The 17,804-nt window shown below is 39.3% G+C and overlaps 2 protein-coding genes across 2 annotated transcripts in view; both read left to right on the forward strand.

Moving 5' to 3' along the window:
* The first annotated feature begins 6,733 nt into the window (after positions 1-6,733).
* On the forward strand, positions 6,734-9,494 carry LOC131234627 (ribonuclease TUDOR 1-like). The gene is made up of 9 exons (XM_058231555.1): positions 6,734-6,935; positions 7,080-7,245; positions 7,334-7,568; positions 7,747-7,816; positions 8,150-8,346; positions 8,464-8,694; positions 8,769-8,957; positions 9,041-9,121; positions 9,207-9,494. The coding sequence occupies exons 1-9, from the start codon at positions 6,734-6,736 to the stop codon at positions 9,477-9,479; spliced, it is 1,644 nt and encodes a 547-aa protein (XP_058087538.1). The 3' UTR covers positions 9,480-9,494.
* Positions 9,495-10,611: 1,117 nt separating this feature from the next.
* LOC131234628 (ABC transporter A family member 2-like) overlaps positions 10,612-17,804 on the forward strand; it is a 96,154-nt gene continuing 88,961 nt past the window's right edge. Inside the window, exons 1-2 of the mRNA XM_058231556.1 lie at positions 10,612-10,737; positions 13,495-13,546. Of these exons, the coding sequence (XP_058087539.1) occupies positions 10,612-10,737; positions 13,495-13,546 (178 nt within the window). The remainder of the gene's footprint in view (positions 10,738-13,494; positions 13,547-17,804) is intronic.

Here is a 17,804-nt window from a genome sequence, read left to right on the forward strand (position 1 = left end):
TCCATGACTTTAGTAGAGTATATGATAATGACAGAAGCATTCAAAGAAGGTGTTTGGTTGAGAGATGATAAATCAGTTGGGGCTTCAGCAGGAGGCTGTGCCGGTTAATTGTGACAGCGAGAGCGCTTTCGATTTGGCTAAAAACTCTGTTTATCATTCACGTACTAAACACATTAATGTTCATCACCATTTTATCTGGAAAGTGTTTGAAGAAGGAGGTGTTACTTTGGAAAAGATTCACAGTAGCGTGAATTTGACACACATGCTCACCAATGTGGTTCCTACAAAGAAGTTCAAGTTCTGTGTGACTTCTCTGAGCTTGACGAATGCATAAAAGGAGGATGGAGTGTGCCTGAAAAGCAATGGTGGAGTTATGATGTAAGGCAGAAATGAGAGAAGAGAGAAAAAAAGCAACCTTTTGATGATTGAAGATGTAATGCCCTGAAAATTGGCACCAAGTACATAAACTCTGATCCCGAGTTTCTGGGTGTTAACTAAGTAAAAATGCACATGTGACTTCGTTCATATTCACATTCATTTTACACACGAGTAACAAGATTAGCGCGATTTAAATTAGCAAATCCAAAGCGAAGTAAAGATAACAAAAATAAATAAATATGGGACTAATAGTCAAGTACAATAAAAAAGTGGTGTCTGCCCAAATGTGGATTATATAAACCAAAATATACATATTTAAGACGATTAAAGTTTAAAGTTATCGATTTGATCCAATCCTCTAAAACACAATGACGGTGGCACAAACCGATCTAAGCCTACTCGTTTGAGGTATTGTTAGTACCTGCATCAATAATATTATCTGGTTGGTGTTTTAAAACACCATCTCAGAGTGAGAGTGAATGATCAACTCAGTTGTTCCATTAACTCTAAGTTATGCATGTTATCAATTCCAATAGCACAAGTAATAATAAAGCAACTTAAACACCCAGTTCCAAAATACTCTTATTAAGGTACATGCATGCTGTCATGAAATGATGTATGCCCTCATAATCCAACACTCCCTCACAAACGACTCTAACACCACATTTACAAATGCCAATACTCCCTCAACATGTGACCACAATGCCTAAGTTGCCACAACCTAGACTAATGCGATGCGATGAATGTTCATGTTAGCCAAGTAAATTAATTAAGTTTGTTCATCAAGCAAAATTGGGGAAGCTCAAACACCTCCATTTAATCAATGACCTTATCCAAATTCCTAGGCACAGGGTAATCGTAGCAGCTCTGTGCCTACGATCTTTGATTCATTTTAGGGTTTACCACCTAGACGACAACTCACCAATTAATATGAGGTTAACACTGGCTGATCGATCACTAAAGACCCAAATGACACAGCCCAAACGCACAGGGTTAGGCCGCCCATTGATGGGTGAAGGGCTCCCACAAATGATGTAAGCGTCGTCATCGAAACGCAATTGTGGATCAGTTGCGGCATCATTACAGTTTGATGTACTAGGCTCATAGCCTCATTGATTGCTGATTGGTCACTATGGGGAGACTCGTCACCCTAACGTAGGCTGACAACACGGACACATTGTCCCATACCACTATGCCCAACTCCAAAGACTCAGGGACCGTATGACTAATGGTTGTTAATAGACCTCTTAAAGGTACGAGGTGCTCCAGATTCAGGTAGGTGTGATCATACATGGTGAACACACATGGTTGGTTAGCTATTAGGTAATTCGGTTGATTCGAGCGAACCTCGGTGTAACCGGCATTGGGTGCAAGCATCCTGTATAGTTTGACTACTATCAGTTATACGTGTTCGGCCTTGGTCAATCAAACTAGTCTAACACAACCGACCTAATCAGGGCCGCCCTTGTGGATCTGCGGTTTTCTGGCTAACCCGACTACCCGAATAGTCTCGGTCAGTCAATAATGCTAATAAATTAACTACCACGATTGCAAGGGGGAATATAAACAGTGAATCAAGAAATTCTACTTCATTAGGCATTTAATTGAACATGCAAGCTGTATTATAATTGAGGCAGCAATTCATGAGGGGTAGAGCAAACTAAATGCATACACAGGTGCGTAATAGGAACTAAAAGCATTAAATCAACAAATTTGACCTACTCTAGCAACTAATCGAGTACACAGGCTTCATCACACACATGGATAACAATTGATGGAAAGTAAAATATTCATATCTCGCAAACCAGAATGAGTTTTTCAATGTACCATATATGATTTTGGGATAGGATAAGCTACTTTAGTAACCAACCCTGTTACGTTAGGTTGACCATGCTGAATTTACGAGATTCCATCAGGTTGACGGTCGAAAGTCCTTTTTAATTTCGTTTTTACTATTATATTAAGTTTAAGTTTGATCATAACTCTTGGTCCTTTGAGCTTTAGGAGTCGTGCCCAACATTAAAAGGGCTTAGAAAAACTTGGAGAATAAAATGGTTAGGCTAAATTGGATACTTACTATTTTTGGTTGAAAACCATGAAGTCTAGTAGAAATCATGACTGTTTATAAAATAGTAAGTTTACTATTTATAGTAAGTCATGTTTTTTAGGGAGTTTGAGTTGGAGTTTGATTATGAAACTTCTTCTTAGGTTTGATATCACTATTTAAAGGATTGTAAATTATTTTTTGCTATCATCAATCAATTTATTTTAAATTATTAGAAATTATTTTTTATTTTCTTTCCTCATGGATTTGAGGAATGTCACTCCCCAAACCCGGCCTCCCACACGACCGATCTATAATGGTCGGGCCTAGATCATGATGCGTTGAATTCTGAGTCCGACATCTGGCGTCCACACACCAAGTTCCGAGCTTGGCGCCCGGTTATAAAATTTATGAGATATATATATATATATATATATATATATATAGCATGAAGATTGGCATTTCAAACACCAGCAAAATAACCAGCTTCCACTATAACATATATTTACAATATAATTGTTTCACAATGGTACATATCCATCAAAATGAATCAGAAGCATGGTGTCCAAAAATAACGAGATAGGCATCATCTGCTATTGCTTTTGGTATTATTCTAAAAATAAATAAATTATAAAGGAAATCTTGAGCTTTTAAAGCCGAGTGAGTACACGTGTATACAGTGTGTCCTACATGCAAGCAAGATAAATATGCCACGAAGAAATCATGTATGATGAAAGACATATAGTATATAAGGTATGATGCCAATGCCAATGCATATGCATCATAGTAATACTCCGATTCAATGCTACCAGCATCACCAAGTCACATTTTCTCCGATGCCACAACCATAACCGTATTAAACGTATCCGTAATCACATCATCTTCATCATGTTGTCATGACATATCATGGTAACTGTATATCTTGGGAAACACCATGGTCGACACCCATGCCCACAAGGTATCAGTAATCAACCTCGCATACCCACTTTGTGGTGGACTTCCACCCGACATGCCAGTAGCGGACCTCATTTGCGCTTCTCCTCGACGGCGGGTCAGACCGGTCTTTATTTGCACCTCAGCCCTTAAGCAAGTTGTACCCACCTCATATCAACCTGAGCTCGTCAGTGGGAGTCAAATCCATGACCCATGTATCCACCTGGCCTGACGGTGAGGCATACTTAGTTAGCATCGGGTTTTAGGGGCTTTCGACCTAAGGGGCACATTATCCCCTAGTATTTTCACATTTCATGTCATGATTATGTATGAATTCAAGCAATTATGCTAAGGCATATGTTCAAGGGGCAAGTAGTATGCATGTAATGCAATGAGTTTAGGGTCCGCTTAACCCTTAGGCCAGAAAAATCACATATGATCATCATGTGCTACCATCAGCTATAACAATCCATGGTCATATGACTAAATTGTAAGGGACATCTTACACATGAACAATTGTATTAAGGTACACTAGCACGTATCATCGTTCCATGGTGCATGAGTATGGTTAATATCAACATGATTAAGTAAATGAATTTAGCATTATAGAAAGTATCATATCCACCATTGCATGTGATTAGGTGGGCTATACATACGTCACATGCCCACAATTATTTTTTACACACTCCCACACTCGCATGCTGTAGTGGAATTTCACCACCTATGGTTATTCGAACCATTGACCAGGTGTTGATACTCTCGAGAGTCTACCACCGGAGCAAGAGTAAGGACCCAACATGCCCACATGATTAACGGCCAAACACTCGCACCCTCACACTGGATTAAGTGGTCCTTCACACATCTTACAAACATAAGATAGCCAAAAATTACCATTTTTGTACAGGCAAGTGGGCCATACAAGATCACAAGGTCGCATAGGTAAGTAGGCCGCACAAAATCACTAGTTCATTGGTTTAAGCGGGCCTGCAGGGAATTTCAACTCAAGCGATATCTTCATGTTTTCAGTTTATCTAATAGGGATGACTTTTTTATGGTTTGGATGGCATATAAACATAACAGTGGGGCACACAATAGCCCCCAACAAACTTGGATGGAAAATAAACTTTATAGTGGGTCCCACATGCTGGTGGACCCACTCAGTTTTGGGTGACAAATAAATATTAAAGTGACCCTAAGAAGTTTGACAATGGTGGAGGGTCAATATTTGTGCAACACAAATGGATTGGTTGGATCTCTCCTAAATGTCATAGTGGACCCTTCAAGGTTTCAACTATGGGCATTTTGGGTTTGTCCAAGTGGGTGGGTCCCACTGATATGATAGGGCCACACTTATAAGGTCTGCAAAAGCTGATAGATGGCGTGGATCTAACACACACATTATGGTGAAATTTCAGGAGGTTTTAATGGTGGACATTACAACAACACCGTTTCTTATGCTGCTAAAATAGACAGATGGTTTGGATGTAGCCTATACATCACAGTGTGCCCCATGGTCCGGTGGGCCCTACATGGGTATCAAAACAAGCTTCTGCTTATACTTTTTTTTTTCATCATCCAGGTCTGCACGTCCTTATTAACAGGCTAGATGTCAAGTTAAACAATATAATAGGCCCATTGGAATTTTCAATAGCAGACCTATAATCCCACTGCAGCTGTGGTGTGTGGCCCATCCAAGCCTTGGGTCTGCCTCCTGTGATGGGCCGTGCAAAGAAATGTGCTGGCAAACAGGATGGACGGTGTGGATATAAAACACAACTCCACACACTACAACAAATTAGGTCTGAGCCGACTGATGGGCTTACCCTTTGCCCGTAGCCCGTTTTAACGGCTACGGGCAAAAGGTCCGTTTCTTTAAAAAATAAAAACAAAAAGGCCTATCCGTAGTATCTCCCTCTCTCTGCCTCTCTCTGCCTCCCCCTCGTATTTATCTTCTTTCCTTTTTTCCTTCTTGCAACACCCGGCAGCAGCAATAGGGTAAAAGCTCTGGAATTTTTCTCCGACCCGCTCCCTCGATTCTCTCAGAAAACCCTACTACCGATTTTCCATCTCTATCTCTCTCTCTCACTTTAAATGCTGGAGGAGAGAGCTCTCCTTTGGATTCGCAGATCTCAACGAGCTCACGTTTTCAAAGGCGGACCCGTTTGGTTATCGCGTTCGCATCGGATCTAGGTTTTCTTTTACTTTCTCGCTTCCCGTTTTATCGATTTAAGGTAAGAGCAAATGCAATCTTTTTGATCTCGTCTTCCCGCATTGTAGTGTTTTTCCTTTTTCTTGAGAATTGCCCTGCAGCATTCTTTCTTTTCTTTTCTTTTTGTCCTGGTTTTTCTTAATGATTTTTGGTTTATCTTTAAAAAATGTCACAATATTAGGGTTGTATGATTGTGTCAACTGAAAGAGAAGTCGAACAGCACTTTTCAGATCAAAACCTGTGTCAGTGTCCTTGCATTTTCTGTTTTCAGAGTTCCATGCAACTGTCTTGGAAAAAAAAAGAATTCTGTAAGCGTAAGGAATGCATATGTGTAAATCGAAAGGGAAGGCTAGTGTGTGACACTTAAAACATGAGCTTGTTTTGGGTCTCACGTGAGCCAGGATGAGATAAGTTTGTTGTCCTTCACCATTGTACATATTGTTTCACGGCTAAATGGCCTGGACCATTGATCCGGTGGTCTCCATGGACATACCATGATCCAAGTATGTACCGTCCTAACCATTTGTTCGGTGGGCATGTGGCCCTTTTGTGGTTGAATTTGGACTTTTGCCACTTTCTGTTTCCAATGTTATTTGACTTTCAGGGATTTGATATTTAGAGGCTAAACTACTTGTGTGGAGTTGCGTATTTGTGATGCAATAATTTGGTTGCTAATGGGAAAGATCTGTTTGAAATCTCTAGATGAGATTTAGCAAATGAACTAGAATTATTGACTGTTGGCATTTGGCATCTATGAATGTCCTAGTGTGAGAATGAGTTCATGAAGCTGTTTTCAGTTTGGATAGGAATAGTGCTCTGGGTCCAGATGGCCATCATTCTGGCGGATTTTTTTCTGAGTTGTGGGAATATCATTAAAATGGATGGTTTCAATATGGTTTGGGAAATTTTCCATGGAGGTTCGTGTTTACCTCCTCTTGTTGCTCTTATTCCAAAATATAATTGCTCGCCAGATTTTATGAAATTTCACACTATTAGTCTTTGTAATTTTGTTGACGAACATGTTGGGTGCAATTATTCCAAACTAGTATAGGACAAACATTTATTATTATTAGTTTTTAAAGTCTGGAATAAGTGTTCTAGCATTGGAAATGTCATTATTAAACATGATATGGCAAAACCTTGTGACTGTTTGGATGCACTTTACGATCATGAGGGAGTTTGGTTCTGTCAAGTTGGCTGGCCTAATCTATAAAGTGGTTGTCAACTGCTTCTTTTCAGTGGTGGTGAATGGTGAGCTATGTGAATATTTCAAATTTACTGCAGGTATTTGTCAAGCGGATGCATCATACCCATTGTTCTCCATCATAGCTGAAGAGGTTCTGAGTAGGGGCATTAGAAAAAAAGTCTTTGGTAAAATTCATGCTAATTTGTACTAGGGGAGTTGGACATGTTACAGTCTATTTCGCTGATGATACTATCTTTTTTCTTTGATAAATAAGCAATCTTTGTCAGAAAGTTCATGTCTCAAGCGTCTTTCTTTCCTCTTAAATGCAGTATGCTGTCAAAATCATCATCCTGCAGGCTACCAATTGCACAGTTATGATTGTTCAATGGAGGAAGTTTTTCGGCATTGCTGTTCTGTTATTTGGGATCACCAGATAAATGGTCTGCATTGCCCAAAGGTGGTCTCCATCTGGCCAGTTGATTGGCCAAGCATTGTGTATAAATCACCTTCCCTTATTTCATTTATTTAATTTTTTAAAATGTTGTTTAGGAGGTTTTTTTTTTTTTTTTTAAATGTTGTTTAGGAGCTTTTCACATCGTCATTTAGCACAATTGAAGTACATCTTACCTAAGGCGATTAGTATAAAAAAGATCCTTGTGCATGATGAGAGGACACTTTGTATGAAGCCCGAGCTTCAAATCAACCTACAATTGGATGCATTCGAAAATGGCGGTAACCGTAAATCAGGAAGTGGGTACGCTTTTTTGAGGAAGATGATCCGTGCCCGCCTCTTGGATTTCTGCAATGCACACCCTGAGGTACTTTTTAATTATAATTTCTCAGCGTTTTATGTGGATTGAAGTACAATGTATCTCAATCTATTCGAATTTTTAATTCTTATGATTGCATGTTATGAATTCGATGTCCGCTCAATATATCATTATAGCTTTGAGAAATACTTTGATACTATCTCATAGAGTGATGGATGATATGCAGGCAGTTAAGAAATTACTGAGAAATTGCATGCATGACATACAAGTGATTCATACTAAACTGTCCAAATCTGGTTAGATGTATCATAAACAAAAAATTACTCCTATTTGGTTATCTAAAGAATGGTATGATATGCCATTGACCGAGAAATGCTTTTAACCCATGATCAAGCTTATTAAAAATGGTTACAATATGGATGCATCGTGTTCGTATCGTTTGTCCCAACACATGATACATGGATAAACTGGTCACAGGGGAGAAAATGGCCCATATATACAAGCTGACACAGCCTGTATTGGTACCAAAATATGGCCATCACAAGCATTTCCATATATACATTATATAATTTGGCATATCTATGCATCAATCTCTCCTTCATAACAATGTTCACTGACATGTGCTGCAGAAGATGTTCTCACTTTATGGGAACGAGACACAAATGTTCTTGTAGCTGTAATTGGAGATACTCTTACAAAAGATTTTGAGGAAAGGTCAAATTATTATGACACGTTGCTTGTAGCTGAATCTCGTGCAATCAATGGAAAGAAAGGGATCCATTCTGCGAAGGATCCCCCAGTCATGCATGTAACGGACCTGCTGACAGTCAGAAAGCTGAACCTTCTTGTTTCCTTGTACTTTCTATCATGTTTGGTTCTATAAAATGATCTCTTCTGGAATTAAATTGTTCCTTCAGAACTTGCTAAAAAAATATATTTTCAGGCATCTGCAAAAAAAGCTAAAGATTTCTTGCCCTTCTTGCAACAGAGTAAAAGGCTACCTGCTGTTGTGGATTACGTCCTTAGTGGTCATCGGTTTAAATTGCTGATCCCCGAGGAAACTTGCAGCATTCCATTCTCCTTCTCTGGTGTTAGATGCCCCGGCCGCGATGAGCCTTTCTCAGATGAAGCAATTGCCTTCATGAGAAGAAAGATCTTGCAGAGGGATGTAGAGGTACCGTGTTCTGCCTCGGTTTATTCCATTTTACTTCATGTTCAGTGCTGTTAAATTTCTGTAATTTTGTGCAGATTGAAGTCGAAACAGTTGATAGAACTGGAACCTTCTTGGGTTCTTTATGGGAATCAAAGACCAACATGGCTGTGGTTCTTCTAGAGTCTGGGTTGGCAAGGCTTCAAACTGCTTTTGGTGTTGACAGGATTCCTGATTCTCACCTACTTGCAAAGGCTGAGCAGTCTGCAAAAAACCAGAGATTGAAGGTTAGTGTTTAAGTTGCTTCGTGATTTCGAAAGTCGATGCCGAGCTTGCTCACTTTGTGTGTGCTGACACATATTTATTGCAGATTTGGGAAAATCATGTTGAAGGACAGGAAGCTACTAATGGGTCATCAGTGGCTGAGACCAAACAGAAGGAAGTGCTTAAGGTGCTGTGTGATTTTCACTTGAGTGATGCCTTGTTTTATTTCTCTAGGTGGATAATTGACTTTCCTTCCTGATCTTTACTTTCAGGTGGTGGTTACTGAGGTACTAGGCAGTGGCAAGTTTTATGTCCAAACAGTTGGAGATCAGAAAGTGGCTATTATTCAGCAGCAACTAGCTTCATTGACCCTCCAAGATCCTCCTGTCATTGGCGCTTTTAATCCTAAGAAGGGGGATATTGTCCTTGCTCAGTTCAGTGCAGATAATTCTTGGAATAGGGCCATGGTGAGACTCTCATTAACTACAAAAAGTGGCTCCTTTTATGTTCTGGAAAAGTTGGTGGCAATCACTAGTTGTCAGTAAGCAGTATTTATAATTTTATTGGCTTTGATGCACCATCTGGCATAGCTATGCTTGGGTTAAGCAATCACTAGTTGTCCCTAGTATTTGTTTCTTCTATCAAGATAACGATGATTTTGGCCCCTTGATGTATTTATTCTTGTTTTTATTTTTTATTTTTTCATTTTATTTTATTTTATTTTATTTTTTATTTTTCCTTGAGAGGCATGTGCATGTTACCTTTCCTTTTCAGGTGGTTGTCTTTTCCAAGGTGGAGTGTGTTTGTTTTATTTTTTGAGTTGATAAATTTCTTTTTCACTTATAGGAAACTGTCACATCTCATTTGGATAGCATTGATCAGAGAAGAATGAATCCTTTGCAATCTATCATCTATTGGGTTATACACATCACTACAAGAAATTGACTTTTGTTGGCTGGCTTTAATTATTATCTTTTGAATCATAAACGAATTAATGTCTATCATTTGTGTGGCCCATTGTCTAATAATCTTTAGCAAATGAATTATCTGTGATCATCTGCAGTACATGAGCCCACTGGATGAACATGTACTCAATGTACAGTGGGAGACTATAACTTTGGGTAGTTTGATGAACTACTAAACTTGCATCCTCGTAATTGTCAGTTTATCACTGCAGATTTCAACATCAAAAGCATTCCAATTCAGTCTTTCTTCATTTGAATCTCTTACCTGCAGAAAATGAGAGGTGGGTCTTGATTACATTTGCATTTCATGGGTTTTTTAGGAGTGAAGGCATTCTACATGGCAGATTTCTTTGTAGCAGATGTTGGTGACTGAATTTTGTTCTTCTTTTAACTATCATCTCTTTACAAAATATAGATTCTTACTGGTTGCTTGAAATGCTTTTCAGTTGTGGGTTCCACTTAAGTATCATGTATTGACAGCTTACCATGTTATGTTGAATGAGCATAGCTTACCATGTTCTAACTCTTTGCTTTTGGATAATGTTTGTGTATAAACCTTTTTGAAGGGCTTTGTGTCCAGAAATGTGATGCCCTAGTACTGACTAGCTCCTGTATGAAAAATGCTGCAAAATATGGAAAATTTTCATTGTAATGATGATGATTATGACGATTTATTTGCTATTGCACCTGGTTATGGCACCTGGTCTATACAATGAGATCAAAGAAGTTGGTGGGTTGCAAAAGATCACAAGAGGAACATCTGTCACAATTGCATTGGACTGCAATAGAGATTCTTCCATTTCCAATATCGAAATTTATCTTGAATAGAGTAATTCAGGTCTGTTTGGTTCTGCTTTAGCTTTTGGAAGCAATCCAACATATCCCTTTCACTGCTATTGAAACTGTTAGTATTGAAATAACTACTATGCTTTTCCCCTTTTCCACATTACTTCGGGTCTTGACCTTTTATATGCTTTATGTGTGAGGGAAATTATAGGGATCAAATTTTTGACTGATTGAAGTACGGGGGAAATTTTTCATGACTAACAATGTTAAATTGTATTGATCGATTTTTTCAAGTTCATGATCTGAATCACCAACTTTCATTCAATTTTTCCAGTTGCCACCCCATATTGAATTACTAGTTGCAGTGGTCACACAAATCAATGAACCTAATAGCATATATGGGATCATCCAATCACACAAGGTGAATTGTTTTATCAATAGTTGCATGAATTTTGTTTTGGTTTTGTACTGCCACCCACATTATTTCTTCAAAATGTTAGCAAGTATGAACAGCTAGGAGGCATCAGGAGCACAAATCAAAAACACAATTCAAAGTGACAGTGGCACCTGGGTAGAAAATTTAGCAGCCGAGGTTGTGTAGTTTTTTTTTTTTTTTTGGTGCACCATGAGCATGCATATCTGACATCTTTCATTATTCTTTAAAAAAAAAAAAAAACTTTTTTGATAAGAAAGACTTTCTATTTTGCTATGGATTGTCGGTGTATATGATCCTTATAGCTACGGAGCTAATTCGTAGTAGAATTTTAAAGAGATATGGTACCAATGGCTACGGTCGCACTATGGTCACTCATCTTTAGCTACGGATTTTACCTGTAGCTTTTGACCAATTTTCTGGTAGTCTAGCAAAAAACTGGTGATTTAGCGGCGTCCAGCACAATTGTCAATAAAGGTCCTGATCGATGGTAAAGCCTTTACCGACTGAGGCTTTACCGGCTGTTAGCTAACCGCGGATAGAGGGTTTACCGGCGGTTTTTTGAGCCTTTACCGGCAGATTTGACCGCTAGTAAAGACCAGTTTTCTTGTAGTGACAGGACAGCACTGCTAAACAGGACGTGACCCCCAGATCGGGTGGTTCCCTATGGAAAGTTCTACGGTGGGTGTTTAATCCCTACTGTTCTCATGTGGCATAACCCACCTGAGATTTATATCTAGCTTTACTAGCTGTACCCGGGCCCTGAGAGGAACTGGCAAAACAAATGGATGATTTCGAGACAGAACACAGATCATGGTCGGGTCCACATGAGCATTGAATCTCCCTCATTTTTTGGCCCATGCATTAAGAGCTAGCAAATAGATGAACAGTGGATATAACGTTAACATCATAGTGGGTCCCACCGCTGGATGGTTTGGATGATGTGGCATATAGGTACATCACGGTGGGCCCCAGCAGCTGCTGATGTACCTCCTCCCTTGTGCACGTGCTACCGTTCCTGCCTCTTTGTTTTTTGTTTTTATTATTTTTTATTTTTGCGATAGGTTAGATGACAAATAAGAATTACGGTGGGCACATGCACATCCAACGATGGGTGCCATTACCCTATTTCCCATTGTGTGGTGGGTAGGGGTTTGCACCTAGTGGCATCCCAACCATGGACGGTTTGGATATCATACAAACATTACAATGGGCCCATGGTGGAGCCCACCACATTCTAATCAAGCTGACATCCGTGTGATCTCCCATCCAGGTCTTTGTGACATTATGAAACAGATTGGATGGCTGACCAACATATATCATGGTGAGGCCAACAGTGGGCCCCACACCATGATAGATTAAGTTGACATTTATGTTTTCCACCAGACTACACCATTGGATGGCTCATCATCTTCACTTGGGGGTCCATTCTTTTGTGGGTCCTTACACCTACACTACATGGGAAAGAAATCAAGGAAACAAGAGAAGAGAAATGTGAGGGAGTGTACTCACCTTGATGGATTAGATGGATGGATGAAGTTGATGGATGAAAGGGATGGGGTTGATGGCCCACCAAGATCACTCCACCCTCTCTCTCTCTCTTAGTGTTGCAATGGATGAAAAAAATGACTAAGAGTTGGATTTTTATAGAGAATTAACCAAGGGATGGGGCTATGGCTGGGTTAAGGGTAGAAAAATGACCATGGTTGAGGTTAGGCTAACATTAAGGGCTAATCCATGATTAGAGGAGGTAATCCACACTTAGGAAAGATAATGAGGCATGGTTGTAGATTCCATAGGTATGGTGGGGTATGGGAAGAGGCAAGGTGAGTGTTGACTTTATGTCACATGGGAAAGGGGTGGTAAGGGGTAGTGATGTAATCACACACATGGGTAGAGATTCTCTCACCCATGTGTGGTATGGTGCATGTGTGGAAAGCATGTGTTGCACATGTGTGAAATGGAATGCACAATGTCATGCACACATGATACACAATGACTCTTCGCAGCGTATCTCACCAACGGAACGTTGCATAGACACGTGGGTGGTACCTCCACGACCGCGGCGACGAGGCGGTTGATATGACATGGGTCTCAGGGTCTCAAGGTTCCGGTCAGTCGAGTGTGCATTATGCACGGCTAGTCCAAGTCTCGCCAAGGGCGTCAATCATCGTGCATATAGGCATAGAAAAGGTACGGAATGGATGGGTTCTTACATGCTCTTTAGGTGATGATGGCCATTAATCGGTGCATGGCCTCATTCTAGCCAGCAATCCATTTGTTTACAGTCTCAATTTGAACACAGAATTGCTCAACCTGAGCATGTACCAACTTTACGTGAACTCTCAAATATTCTTGAATGTTTTAAATACTCAGTTGAACATCCTGCAATCTGACTATTATCTCTTCAAGAGAAGCGATTTGAGAGGTAAATGCCCCTTCCTAGTTGGTAGGACTGAGTATTAGACTAGTGTTTAAATTGAAAATTTTATGGGTCATTTGAATTGGCACGTCCTCGGTCGGAGGTGGTAGAACACTACGGAGGTGAATTGAAAGGCTACCTCGGATGAGTAGAGCTCTAGCGATGAGGACCTTGATGGCACACTGCCCAACGATCGGTCCATGGAGATGATAAATTAGATTGTGTTGAAAGAGACTGTCGAGGTAAGGCCAAACTTCTCAGTTTTAATGGCTTATTGTGTATAAAAGATTTCCTTGATTGGTTAGTAGATAGATATTTTGATTACATGGATGTAGCAGCATTAAAAAAGTGAAATTAGTAGCATTTAAATTTAAATCTAGTGCTTTTGCATGGTAGGAGCAATTACAACTCTCACGTGCCAAACAGAATAAGGCACTCATCCAATCATGGCTATGGATGAGACGTCTTCTTCAATCATAATTCATCCCTAGTGATTATGAGCATGTATTATTCCAGCAATACTAAAATTGTCAATAGGAGAATTAAACCGACATAGATTACAACAAGAATTCCGGTGGTTGGCAATGCGAGAATGACTCGTCGGAGATTGAATCACAAAAGGTAGCATGGTTCATTGGCGGTTTACGATCAACAATTCAAGATTGAGTTCAGATGCACCCGGTCGGGATCGTGGATGAAGCGGTTCAATTGGTAGGTAGGGCAGAAACACAACTTACAATAATCCTTACTCATCCTTATCCTTCGACTCGGCCCCTCATGATGGGTTATACATAAGATTCCATGCTGGCCAGAGGAAAGGAACCATTAGGAGGATGCCCTAAACCTCCTATAACCACAAACCGTGACATAGGGAGCGATCCATCTATGCATCAACATGTGGCACCCACAACAGTAGGTGAAGGCTAAACAATTGTTACCATTGTGGTCAACCGGGCTACTTATCAACCACCTAACCTCAACACTTCGCAGCCCACTTGGCCATTAACAAAGCGGCACCAAAGGTGATGCAGTGGAAGAAGGCCCTAAATTTGATGAAGATGAACAAGTTGTTGAGGAAGGAACTGGTGACGAAGAATGGTTGGCCAAGGATCATGGCAAATCCTTAGTCGTGAGGCAATTATTGTACACTCCAAGGAAGGAGGTGCACTTATAAGGACACAATATATTCTATATACGGTGTACTGTCAACTGCAATGTTTGTGATGAAATCATAGACAATGGCGGTAGTGAGAATATCGTCTCAAAGGTGATGGTGGACAAATTGAGGCTACCTACGACAAAACATCCTTCATCATCCTTAATTGGTTGGATAAAGAAGGTAAATGAGACCAAGGTAACGAAACAATGCACTGTTTCATTTTCAATTGGTAAAAATTATAAGGATCAAGTACATTATGATGTGGTCGACATGGAAGTATGTCATGAAAGTGCCCTTGTTTGTCAATATACATGAGTGTTGAGTCTGTCAATTAAGTGAGGCCTAAGTTAAAAACATCAAGCCCAAGACTCATCAAAGATGAAGGCATATGATTGTTCTTAATGGGTAAATTAAGCCTCATTAACCCAAAACAAACCCTGACAGGTATATGCCCCCATAAGAACCTAACTTAACCTTAAAAACTACTTCAATTTTTTTTTAATAAGTTTGAGTTGTTTTGCACTTTGAGTATTGAAGGAAGAATGAAACAAACAGGAAAATCATATGCCCTGTTGATTGCATCGAGCTGCAATCGAGGACATCTTCGATTCCATCGAACATCATTCGATTGCATCGAATACATGTCTATATTGTCCAACAATAAAATGGAAAAATGCTGGGAATTGTCAATTGTAACGAATATTATTTGATGACATCAAAACTTATGTTTCGATGACATTGAATGCATTCCGATTGCATCAACCTTGGGCCTACTTCTTCCAAAATGCAAAAATACGCTAAGTCTCCTTGATGTAATCGAACCTTATTCGATGGCTTCGAGAGTAAGTTATCGATGACATCAAAGACTGCTCGATTGCATCAAAACTAATTCCAATTTGTCCAGCAAGTTTTCAAGAAAAATTTATTTTTCTTCGAGCACATCGAAGACCTTTCAATGACATCAAAATTCAAATCTCGATGGATTGAAGGTCTAATCGATGGCGTCGATCAAAGGACAAAACTATCCAGGAATCTTTGTGCATTTTTCAAAAAGGAATCTCGATGGCATTGAAGTGCACATTGATGAAATCGAAGGATACTCAATGGGATCAGACAGAATCTGTCCTACACCCAACTGAATATCTTGTGTAGGAAGTTGATGCAATCGAAGATGGTTCGATGACATCGAAATTCAAATTTCGATGACATCGAATACCCTTCGATGACATCGACAATGATAGATTTCTCTTCATTTTTTAACCGTTGGGATTTCAACTTTATAAATACACATGACTTGCTTCTTGTAAAATGAGCTAAAATTTAAGAGAGTTTGAGAGAATTACTTCAAGAGTTAATACCTTTTTTCCTCATTCCCTCTTTTCCATTAGAGTTTATCATTCAATCATTGACATAAGTATTTACTCACATGTTTATTGTTTGGATCGAATTATGAACTCTAGCATTCATGAGTTTTCAAAAGCACTCATCATAGGCAAATCATTGTGTTGGAACTCTTGAATGCATAGCTCATGGAAATCTTCTCTATGTGTTTAAATCACATCATCTAAATAGAGAATAACAACAAAACCCTAAACCTCACAACCTTGGAGCATTAATCAAAGCATCAGAAGTAGTTGCGGTTCAAGGGAGCTGAAGATTCTTCATCAGCATTGAAGACCTTCAAATTGTGTGAGAAGGGGGCTCCCTCTCTTATTTGTAAGTATAAGGAGTCCATTGAGTCTGAAACCCTTTCCTTGTGTAGGATTGAGATTCAGAGTTTGAGTGATAAACTTGCTAAGACCACTTCGTAGGCCTCCGACGGGAGAATACATTGTTCTTGTGTAGGATGTGTTGTTCTTGTGAAGGACGTGTTGCTTTGTGTAGGCATTACCTTATGTAGGCATAGGTTGCCTTGTGTAGGCTCCTAGTTGTGTCCTTATGTAGGACTCATCGCCTTGTGTAGGCACCTAAGGCAACCTTGTGTAGGTCACTTAGTTAACCTTATGTAGGTTGTTGAGGGTCAAATATTGCATATTATCCCCTATTTATATTTTGGTTTTATGAACATGATAATGCTTAATGTTCTATTTTACTCATGTTTGTGTTGCAAGGTGAATTTAAGAGCTTGGATTGAAAGGGTGCTAAAAGCATGGATTTGAAGCTCAAGAATCACTAAGGTAATGGATGGATCTTAAGATATCAATATTGAAGAATTTACATGCCAAAGATCCAAGAAAACTAAGTGAGGAATGAAGAGAATCAAAGATTTAAAGTGAAGAAAAGGAATCTTGAAATCGTCCTGAAAAAACATATTCTAAAACTCTAGGTTATTTTGTGAAATTCGCAAAGTGAAGTTTATTTTGAGAAACTACACAGATTGAAGTCTATTTTAGCAAACTATGTAAATTTAAGGCGATTTCTAGAGTTTTCCAGCTAGGTGTGAAAGTTGGAGTTCCACAACTATAAATAGGACTCCCTAGGATGTTCCTAGGTATCTTTTAAGGTTTAAGGAGTGGAGTAAAAGGGTGGAGAAGTAGTCGCCAAGAGTTTTTCTTCTTTTTTCTTAGTTGTTTTCATGCTTTCTTTTAGGGTTTTAGATCTAATCATGTCTATGGTTAGCTTCACCTCTTATTTAGGGCTAAGAGGTGAAGCTTATAGCATGATGAGATATTTCTATTGCTTTGATTCATGTTTATGTTGAACTCCATGGATTCTAATTTGATATTTAAGGAATACTTTCAGTTTTAATGGTTTATTATGACTCAAATTACATTAGATCTGCAATAACTTTAAGTATTTTCTTTTCATGATTTGAGATTGTGAAATTAGTAAGTCCTGTCGTTCACCATCGTCCCTAGGGCATGGTAGGGTGATGGAATCCTTTCTAATCTTCACAATTCTCCTGCTTTGAGATTATGAGATTGGTAAATCCCGTTGTTTGCCATTGTCTCTTGGGCATGGTTTAGTGATGGAATCCTTGCCAATTATCATAGTTCTCCTTTATTGAGAATTAGGTCAGTGGAAGTTCAGATTTGGTTTTATTGATATATTTTCCAATTATATAGAATAGGACTCTAATTCTAATTGTGTTACTTGAATCAAGCA

This window comes from Magnolia sinica, chromosome 19, assembly GCF_029962835.1.
Source record: "Magnolia sinica isolate HGM2019 chromosome 19, MsV1, whole genome shotgun sequence".
Taxonomy (NCBI): Eukaryota; Viridiplantae; Streptophyta; class Magnoliopsida; order Magnoliales; family Magnoliaceae; genus Magnolia; species Magnolia sinica.

Excerpts from the sequence above, each read along its gene's own strand:
- LOC131234627 (XM_058231555.1), top strand. The coding sequence starts at position 6,734 with ATGAGGGAGTTTGGTTCTGTCAAGTTGGCTGGCCTAATCTATAAAGTG. Across the intron at positions 7,817-8,149 it reads TACTAAACTGTCCAAATCTG|AAGATGTTCTCACTTTATGG; the intron begins GTTAGATGTATC and ends CATGTGCTGCAG. Across the intron at positions 9,122-9,206 it reads AACAGAAGGAAGTGCTTAAG|GTGGTGGTTACTGAGGTACT; the intron begins GTGCTGTGTGAT and ends CTTTACTTTCAG.